The sequence below is a fragment of the Papaver somniferum genome, chromosome 5, assembly GCF_003573695.1.
Source record: "Papaver somniferum cultivar HN1 chromosome 5, ASM357369v1, whole genome shotgun sequence".
Lineage (NCBI taxonomy): Eukaryota > Viridiplantae > Streptophyta > Magnoliopsida > Ranunculales > Papaveraceae > Papaver > Papaver somniferum.
Genome location: NC_039362.1, coordinates 16,436,643 through 16,446,048, shown reverse-complemented (window position 1 = coordinate 16,446,048; position 9,406 = coordinate 16,436,643). Strand labels below are relative to the sequence as shown.

The 9,406-nt window shown below is 37.3% G+C and overlaps 2 protein-coding genes and 1 long non-coding RNA gene across 5 annotated transcripts; 2 read left to right on the top strand and 1 right to left on the bottom strand.

Annotated features, from left to right (window-relative positions):
* The first annotated feature begins 985 nt into the window (after nucleotides 1–985).
* Nucleotides 986–6,299, top strand: LOC113281063 (UPF0481 protein At3g47200-like). 2 transcript variants are annotated; one of them, XM_026529707.1, is made up of 3 exons: nucleotides 986–1,128; nucleotides 1,467–1,511; nucleotides 5,410–6,299. In XM_026529707.1, exons 2-3 carry the CDS (start codon nucleotides 1,472–1,474, stop codon nucleotides 5,952–5,954), a joined length of 585 nt encoding a protein of 194 aa, XP_026385492.1. In that variant the 5' UTR covers nucleotides 986–1,128; nucleotides 1,467–1,471; the 3' UTR covers nucleotides 5,955–6,299. The 2 variants fall into 2 exon arrangements, with proteins under 2 accessions (XP_026385492.1, XP_026385493.1); XM_026529708.1 differs by having other exon boundaries at nucleotides 1,005–1,114.
* Nucleotides 3,037–5,408, top strand: LOC113281064. Of its 2 annotated transcripts, none has more exons than XR_003325892.1 (2): nucleotides 3,037–4,649; nucleotides 5,101–5,408. It is a non-coding gene; the product is annotated as an uncharacterized LOC113281064 (long non-coding RNA). The 2 variants fall into 2 exon arrangements; XR_003325893.1 differs by having other exon boundaries at nucleotides 4,600–4,649; nucleotides 5,096–5,408.
* Nucleotides 6,300–6,356: 57 nt separating the features above from the next.
* Nucleotides 6,357–8,024, bottom strand: LOC113281062. Its single transcript, XM_026529705.1, has 2 exons — nucleotides 7,947–8,024; nucleotides 6,357–7,450 (listed from the first exon to the last, which is right to left on the bottom strand). The coding sequence occupies exon 2, from the start codon at nucleotides 7,396–7,398 to the stop codon at nucleotides 6,550–6,552; it is 849 nt and encodes a 282-aa protein (XP_026385490.1). The 5' UTR covers nucleotides 7,399–7,450; nucleotides 7,947–8,024; the 3' UTR covers nucleotides 6,357–6,549.
* Between the last annotated feature and the right edge of the window lie 1,382 nt (nucleotides 8,025–9,406).

Below are 9,406 nucleotides of genomic sequence, written 5' to 3'. Positions count from 1 at the left end.
TATGAACTCTGATGAAGAGAGAAGTAAAAACAGGAACCAACCACGACTGTCGCAAACCTCACCAACGGAAATGGCGAAGATGAAAATTGAGAAGATAATAAGGTCACCGGAGTTAATGGCGTCGGCAAGGAAGGAAGGTGAAGAAGAAGAAAGAACAACGCTTGGTTTCTCTAAAAATGGCGAATAGAGGAAAGAGAACATAAACGGAGATATTTATAGGATGAAGTGTCTTGACCGACAGCAGCGGTTACAAGTCATAAAGGGATGTTTAGTGGGGAACTGCATGGAGGAATTCTCGGCATGCTCAAGGACGTGGGAAGATGGAACGATTTTCTTTCCCTCGTGCCAAGCACACGGGCGAAAGAAGGGGCATAAATGTAGGTGTAGATAATCCACAGGGCTAGGTGGAAAGATCCTAAGCTATGATACATCAAAGAAAAAAGAGCGGCGAAGCACATGATAGAACCGAACGGCGCAAAGAGCGAGGTATCACGTGGGTCGGACGTGATGGCCCAACAGTTGTCGGATGTGACGTGACCTTTATCTCCTGACAGGTCGGGCGAACGGTCAGAAAGCACTCGGTCAGACGAAGGAAAATGGTCAAACAAAGGAACAAGAAGAAAGAAGGGCGACATCATGTTAACCTGACGATCAAGACTCGGCCTCGGGTGAAGAACTATCAAAAACCAAGACTCTATCGGTCAAACCAGAAAGTCGGGCGAGCAGTGCAGGTCCGATAGGGAACAGCTAAAATTGATGTAATGTGACCAACATTGTAATTCTGTTGTATGTCGACCTTGGCCTATAAATATAAGGGTTGGTCGAGAGAGAGAGGCAGGTTGACAGAGAGAGAAACAAGACACTACATTTGAGAGTTTGAGAGTTACACCATTTGAGAAGGAGAGAACACCTTGTAATAAAAAAAAAATAACATTCATCTTTTCACCCCGTGAACATAGGTAATCATATCGAACCACGTATATTTTTGTGTCTATGTTTGTTGAGCATCTTTACTTAGTTTTAATTCATCTTCTATACTATTGGATGTAGTGTGTGGTTTTATGACACTACACAAACCCAACTCCAGTGAAACACTAATAGTTCCAATTCCTTCGTATGTAAATTTCTGTGCGTTCTATTACTAATTTCTTTTCTTTGAATTTCTCTACTATTTCCTTCCACTTTGTTAATATAGTAAACATATGCTGAAATTATGTTTCTGCTTATTCCAATTTAGGGCTTTTTAATGTAAAATTTCGATTATTATTTGATCTAGGGTTTCAGAAATGTTCCAGTCGGACTAAATCTAGGATCTCTTAGCTTAGATATGATTATGAAACCGTAATTACTGTACATGGAGAAATCGTAACAATCAAATTTGGAATGATTACTGCAGTATGACATGTTTTCTATGCATGTGATGTTGACGCTAATCCAATTTTTTTTTCTTTTGCCTGAATGTGTAGGATAAATGGATAACGTAAATATTTCAACGATGCCTTCAGGAATCCGTAAGTGCTCTTGGTAGTTGGTACTTTGTTTTGTCTTCAGATTACTTTGATTTTGCCTCTCTCTTTTTTTTCCCATATAAATCTTGCTATTCATTCATATTAGTTTGTTGTTAAGATTGTCTGACAACTATTGCATGCCGTGAATTGTTTGTTTTTTTCCTTTTTTCTTGGTTGTGTCATGATCATTTGTTAGTGACATTTGGTGTGAAACTTACCACAATGTAACTACTGCTGTTTACTCTTAGGACAATTGTCCATTGAGGTGCATAGAAATATGCTATATTCAGTTTATAACTATTTATCTTTTAACATCACATACTTTTAGAAATAAGTTTACACTTTACAGTCTCAAGTTGTGTTCGAGAAAATTTGTATTTGAATCATGTGAATATTCTAATAAAAATAATGGCATGAGTTTAACCAGGGTAGTAGTCCTGAGATAGTGGATTAGCAAGTAGGAATAGGAGTTCTGGCACTCTGGCATCTCAAATGGTGGAAATGTAGGTTCAATAGTATGTATCATATTGTTGATGCCGGCTTGTGTTTGATTTTTGTTATTGTTAAATTTGGCTTACTTCAGTAAGGTCATGATTGTTCCTCTGCACATTACAATGACATCTAACCGTGGGCTAAAAAATTTGGCTCATTATGGCATGCCCTTCAGCATCACATTGTTTAGAGATTAGCTGGCAATTTCAAAATTTCCTTAAGAAAACCTATGCTTATAGAGAACTTACTGATCCAAGTGTTGACATAGATACAGCACTCTATATCAGATTATAGATTGGTGGCATATAACTGATCAATTTCTGGACCCCAATATGATAGATAGAAACGTTTATCTTTATGGCTTGTTTCAGATTGCAATAGGAATAAAAAACTTTTATTGTTTGTTTGAAAGAGTGTTACAACCTTTTCCTTCATGGTATTTTCTGCCCTATGAGTTGTACCCTTGTTTTTCTTTTCCTCTAGAATTTCTTATTAGTATTTTTTCTAGTAATCTCTTGTTTTTCTCCCCCTATGCCTACACGTACTCCTCTGCCCCTTATTTATAGATTGAGTTAACTTCTAAATATTAGTCTATCTAGGAAGGGAAACTGCCATATGTTTGTAATCTTCTGAAAAATAGGTCTCATTCTAGAATTAGTAAACTACTTTTAGAATTACTAGGACTCGTGCTCTTGTATGTGGACTTTTGGGTACACTCCTGTATGCAGACTTGGGTACAAGCTCTTTTGATGGGCCTTATACCTAAAAACGGATCAGACCTCCCCCATCAGGAGGCTTTAGATGCGGAAGTTTAGCCTGCAGCTGTAGTACTGTTGATTACCACTTCTCATGCTTTAAACTTTTTCCGTTGATACAGTATTGAGACAAATTTTGTTCTTTCAACTGTAATCAATTGTGTCTTCTTGCTAAGAATCAGATTTTCTTTTGTTACTTCGCATTAGTGCTAAGCCTTGGCAACTTGTAATGATGAGCGTTAAGCCTTGCGCAACTTGTAATTATGGCTCCTGATTTTGCTCATCAAGTAGCTTGGTTTGTAGTGCCGAAAAAATTTGTGGTTTCTTCTTCTCTTAGATGCCAGAGTGCGAAACCTTTTCCGGTTTTTACCAGTCTCCAAGTTTTTTCTCGTCGTGAGAATGTTGCATCTCTGTCTCATAGGTAAGGGTACTAAATGGAATATGACAAACATCTAATGGGACAACATCACATGTTACCTGATCTACGTATTTCTTGTTGATGGTGAATTCGAAGGTGCATTGAGCAGTCACTTGCAGCTCTGTATCCTTCTTCCAACCATCCTAACGGGTATGGGTTAGGGTGTGGTGTTGCCTTCAACTTCAGCTTTCTTCAGTAGTTGTTCGGATAGTAAGTTTCATTGTGATCCGCTATCAAATAGAGTGAGAACTGATGTTTTTTTAACTTGTGCATTCACCCAAAGTAGCTCTTCTTTTTAGTAACTTGTGCATTCACCCAAAGTAGCTCTTCTTTAGTAGATTCCGAGATTGGGGTTCTGGACAAGTGATTTTGCCTTGTATCCTAGTTGATACTTTCTTCTTCTCATTATCACAACTTTGCTATCGGGATCAAGTGATCCGTTAATCACCTCATCTTCTTCTTTTTCTTCATCTTCTTTGTTGTAGATGATTGTGTTAACTTGCTTGTCGTCTTTCCACCATGTTGGTCTTAACTCCGGATGTAATTTCCAACAACCTTCTTTAACTGTCGATCATTTGCAATTCTCACAGTATTGGTTGTTTTTTGCCATAACACGATATCTTCCCCTCTTCACGAGCAGTGTTCACAATCTCTCTTTCGTTTCTTGATTGCCTTGCTCCATAGGGTTGATTCTTTATCTCAATATACATAGCTTTCTCGCACGCATCGTCAATGTCGATTACTGAAAATAGTTTCTTGATTGCCTTGCTTCTTAGGTTCTTTATCTCAATATACATAGGTTTCTTGCAAGCATTGTCAATGTCGGTTACTGAAAATAACTGGCAAGCCTCCTTTATATTTCTCAATAGTCTTGGAATCTCACATTTAATGCTATAGCTTGCTTGTGAAATTTAGTAGTGAACTCTTGGACATTCTGCCCTTTAACTTATGCAAGGATCGCCATTGTTTGCGTAATCTCTCTTTATAGCCAATCGGGTAGAACTAGTTTTGGATAGCCGTTCTAAATTGTTCCCAAGTTAGTAGCCACCGGAGTTTCCAAGCATGATATGTATGCTTCCCAGTTCCCACCAAATAAGAGCATGACCATCAAGTCTAATAAAACTTACCCTTTGCTATTCGGTAAATCTCTTGGTGCTAAAATAAACCTCTAAAGATTTGAGCCAACCATCTAACTGCTCTAGATCTAAATCTCCGTTATAGGCAGGGATCCCGGTTCTTGCCTCCACTTTGAATGGCGAATTGTCTATGAACTCTAGATGTTTTCCCATATTTGACTTGGAAAAGTCTTTTGGTTCTTGTTGTGTTTGTTGTAGTCCTTCCTTTGGAGTGGCCATATCCTCCATTGTTTTTATATCTTCCTCCGATTTCTCCATAGTGTGTTTTCTTGCAGATTGGATGATGATGATGATGATGAGACAAATGTTTTCTTGCTTCTATCAATGTTAGGATCTGACGGTAATTCCTCGTCATCCTTGGATAGAAGCCCTTCCATTCATCGCCGAAAACATTATTACTTACTCACCTTCTAGCTCTGATACCATTGATCAATCTGGACCCCAATAGATTAATAAAGAACTAACAGATTCCAATAGTAATGTTTATCTTTATTGCTTGTTTGAAAGAGTTATTTTCTGCCCTTTGAGTGGTGGCCTAGTTCTTCTTTTCCTCTAGAATTTCTTACTAGTATTTTTTCTAGTAATCTCTAGTTTTTCTCCTCCTGTGCCTACGGGTACTCACCTACCCCTTATTTATAGATTTGAGTTACTTCTAAATATTAGTCATTCTAGGAAGGAAAACTGCCCTATGTTTGTAATCTTCTAAACTTAGGCTCTTTTGATGGGCCTATACCTAAAAAAGGGATCATATAAATAATCAAGGATAAACTTTTTTTTTTCTTTTAGCTCAGGTATATTTTGCATTGTGGAGGAGGAAATTCAGGAAAGGAATCTGTAGAGTGCAAGTGCTTCGCTTCTCTTACGGTTTTCTAGTTGAAGATTGCTCTGATTGTGCCTGGTTTTTTATTAATGTTGTAAACCATTCATATTAGATATCGAGTAGCGAGTTTGCTGTTAAGATTGTGGGACAATTATTGTATGCCATGAATTGTCCATTTTTCTCATTCTTATGTGGTTGTGTTGTGATCATTGTTAGTAACACTTTGTATGAAACTTAGTACATTGTAATTATTGTTGTAATATTTTTCTTAATATTGTAGATTGTGGTGTCAACTGTCAAGGGATGCCAACTGACCATGGAATCAAAGAACTGCCTGATTTGGTGAATCAACTACAGCCGATTCAAAGAATATTCAAGGTCCCTAATCATGTGAAGCAAAGCAACTTAGAAGCCTACGAGCCAAAACTAGTGTCAATTGGCCCTTATCACTTTGGAGAACTTCAATTGCAGCCTATGGAAACCCATAAGAGAAGAGCGCAAGACATATTTGTTGAGAGATCTAAACTGACCATCAATTACTATAAGGTTGAAATGAAGGAAGTTTTGGACACACTAAAGGAGTCTTATGCAGATCTGGATCATGTTTTATGGAGCGATGAGGATAAATTTATTAATCAAATCATTCTTGATGGTTGCTTCCTCATCGCATTCCTTTGTGAACCCTTGTCGTTTTTTAAACAACATGCAATTGACCATGATGTTTTGATGCAAGACCTGGTGATGGTTGATAATCAGTTGCCTTACTTTGCACTTGAGAAGTTGTTGACAACTTCTGGAAAGGTAATCTCATATACTTTGACTTAAACCCTACTTTAATTATAGTGTTTATTGGCATCCCTTATTTTTAAACCCAACTTTAATTTAAACCCTACTTTAGTTATTAATTATTAGCATTCCTTATTTTAAAACCCAACTTAGTTGAAAAAAAAAAGAACATAGAGCCAGCCAAGATGTAAATTGGTATTGAAAGTAAGTTTAGTTTTTCCCTCTGTTTTTTATTTTCTTCCTCTATTTCATTTTTGTCAGTTTCAAAAGGCAACAAGCTTCTGTTCATAGTTGTATTTTCTCATTGAGCTCTCAAGTATGCCTTATTTTCTTTTGTAATTTTATAAAATTATGACTAAGTTTGAAAATCTTAAAGAGTATTTTCATGAATAGGAAATAATTTGAAAATCTTAAAGAGTATTTTCATGAATAGGAAATAAATCTGTTTAAGTTGTTATATTTTTTATTTCTTATTTGGTAACAGTATGACATTTATCAGGGACAAGTTTGGTACTCTCAAAGCGGACTAAAATTAGCCTTCCTCATTTATATTATGTTACGTGAGCGAATCACTAACTTGAATGTAACCCATTTTTTTAATAAGAGGGAAGAACTCCAAATAACTCGCATTTATTCAGATGCTCAACCCGAGGAAAGTAACGCTGGAAGCCCACCGAACCATACCAATTCTGCGGACAAAGTCAGCTAAATCTTTGCCACGGTCCCCGCTCGCATATGTATCAGATCTCTCCCGTCTCACACTTGTGGGCATCAAATGGAACTGAATATCAGTTGTCTTTTCTTTCCCCACCATGATGGGGTGATGAAAGTGGAATTGCAAGAGAGGCCGCATCATGTCATCTCCACGTCGCAAGAACCACAGTCTTACACTAGTATCCTTGAAAGGCAAATGGAAACCGGAGGATGTGAAGAACATGAACCCACACTCACGGGCCTCAAGGGAACCAAAAAAGGTTTCTCCCATCTTGGGATGGATGAGGATGACATCAGGTAACTGTAAAACCCAGTGGTTAGGATAGCGAGACTCCTGCATGCGAACCAGGTCTCTAGTCATCTTTCTGCCAGCTGCAAATTTACACAGTTCGCCAGAACCATCTGCAGTCTCAGCCTGATCCTCACCCAACAATCTCTGGGCAGTTTCTCTATGTAACTTGTGAAAAAATCTTGCCTGACAACGCCTACGCATTTCCTCTAGCCTCTCCTCCCTATTTGTCATATCAGAGTTTTCCGGAGTACTACGTACAGTGATGGGAAACAAAAATGTTGCCCCCGGGAAAGTCTTTCGCAAGTAAACCTGGTATTCGATTGTTTCCTGATGAAGCCTCTGTTCTTTCTCCCTCTTCTCCTCCATATTTGTCGTATCAGAATGTTTCGGAAACCAAGGTAGAGGAATTGGAGCAAATATTGTCGGCTCCTCGAAAGTCTCTCGCAAGTGAAGCGGTTCAGGCCGAGAGGAGGACATGGTTCTAACAGGTGGAGCAGCAAGAAATGCAAAACAAAATCTCTGCCTGGAACTGGAAAGAACAAAGAAAAAACACGTTCCTGCAAATTGTAAGCACTAAAAACCAGAACTCTATATCATCTATATAGTACTCATGCTTGAGCCAGAAACAAATCAATTATTACTGGAACAACTCAGAAACCCACAAACAGAAAAAGTTCGACAGAAACTAGAAAAACAAAAAACTAGATCGACATAAATCAGTACTAGATTATTCATATATATAAAACACGAGTTAGAAATCAAGCAATAAAGTATGTATAAAAGTATACAATTGAAGTTAAAAAGGATTATCGAACAACAATTGGAAACCCTAGAAGTACGAATCAGAACAAATATAAGGGCAATTCTATCAGTCAGGGATGGATCATACATGTATATAGATTATGAGCAGGAAATCAAGCAATAAAAGTATTTATACATGTGAAATAAAGAAGAACAATTGGAAACCCTAGAAGTAAGAAAGAGAAGAAAAATCATAAGAAAAATAAAAACAAAAAAGGGACTACACCTCAGCACAAAAATCTGATTTTAGGTCGCCTCACTTCGCTCTCATTTATCCTCTGAAAAATACCACGAAAACCAGAAATCTTTGGTTAACTATTTTATTCTCTGAGGGGTATTTATTGGCGTCTAGCAAGGTTTACACGGATGATCTCCACATGTCATACATCACAAGCGTAGAAGTATTGTGTCCAATTCCGGACGGGTATATTCGATTTGTACCCGGATGTACCCAGCGGGTATCCGTTTATTTTACCCTTTTGCTAAGTAGGAATTACTGGTTAATCCAGTTTTAGGAGACCCGTTTAGTGGTTAATCCAGTCCTAAAACAAATTTAATCGCTGGGCCAAAAATATGTTTTTGGACCAGATTTTTTACTCGCTCGTCCAGTACACGTGCGGAAGTTATAAAGTGTATTTTTTAATTGGCCAAAACACCCTTTTAAGTCGGATCTTCGTTCGTTCATCACAAATTAGAGAGCTTTGGCAATGGCGATTGGTGGAAAAAACCCGAAGAATTCCAACTCTCGATTCAAACTAAAACCAGAAGAGGCAATAATGGTGAATCGTCATTTTTCAGCTCCAACGAATTTCGATTCAAGTTCGAACGATTGGATGGTTAAGTTGATTTAATTTATGTTTTTTTCTTTAGTGTCTTCATCTGATGGTTTTTTTAGGGTTCGTTTGGGTATCATCCTAATATAAGATCCAAATCTCCTGATTCCACATAAATAACAACCTTTGTTTCCTGGAACTCAACCTCCATTTTTCAGGTTAGGGCTTTTTTTTGGTTTTTTTGGTTGGTTTGTTTCCTAATTTATTATGATTGGGTAGAGTTTATTTTTCTGTACTTTTTTTGGAATCTTAGAATCTGATACTTGAACCTACTTTTGATCTTAAAATTGGTCATTTTCAAATTGATAATTTTCATTTGTAGAAACTTGTTAGTATGATTTGGAATTGGTTCTAGTTAGGAGTTATTATTGATTCGTTGAAATTGCAGATAATTAGAATGAGCTTTTAGGGCTAAAGAATTTAAGATTTACTAGTAATGACACTGTTTTATGGATGGAAATACTCTGTTTCATATGCTTAGTGTTCATGCTGTGTGGATGCTTAAATTGATTGATATAATGTTTCTGCCATCACACTATGGTTCTTTCATCCCGAAAGATTATACATTTGATCAAACATTTCCCTTCTTATGTCGTTTACCGAAGATTGTATGTTAAATACCTAACAATCTTTATCGCCAGTTAATGGACCTCTTTAGTTTTTATCGAATGTTAATTAGCTAATTTTAGAGAATGTTCCATCCATCCTTCAGGTTTTGGAATAAGTGTTGATTTACTCCGATTAAAATGTTTTGGATTGGTGTTACGTAAGCAGTAGTACCACTCTTGTGGAACAAGGGATTGGTGGAAGTGTTGTAAGCAGTAGTACCACTCTTGTGGAAAAATAAGAAG

Coding starts and splice junctions, on each gene's coding strand:
- LOC113281062 (XM_026529705.1), bottom strand. CDS start 7,398: ATGTCCTCCTCTCGGCCTGAACCGCTTCACTTGCGAGAGACTTTCGAG.
- LOC113281063 (XM_026529707.1), top strand. CDS start 1,472: ATGGATAACGTAAATATTTCAACGATGCCTTCAGGAATCC. Junction 1,512..5,409: donor AACGATGCCTTCAGGAATCC/GTAAGTGCTCTT, acceptor TTAATATTGTAG/ATTGTGGTGTCAACTGTCAA.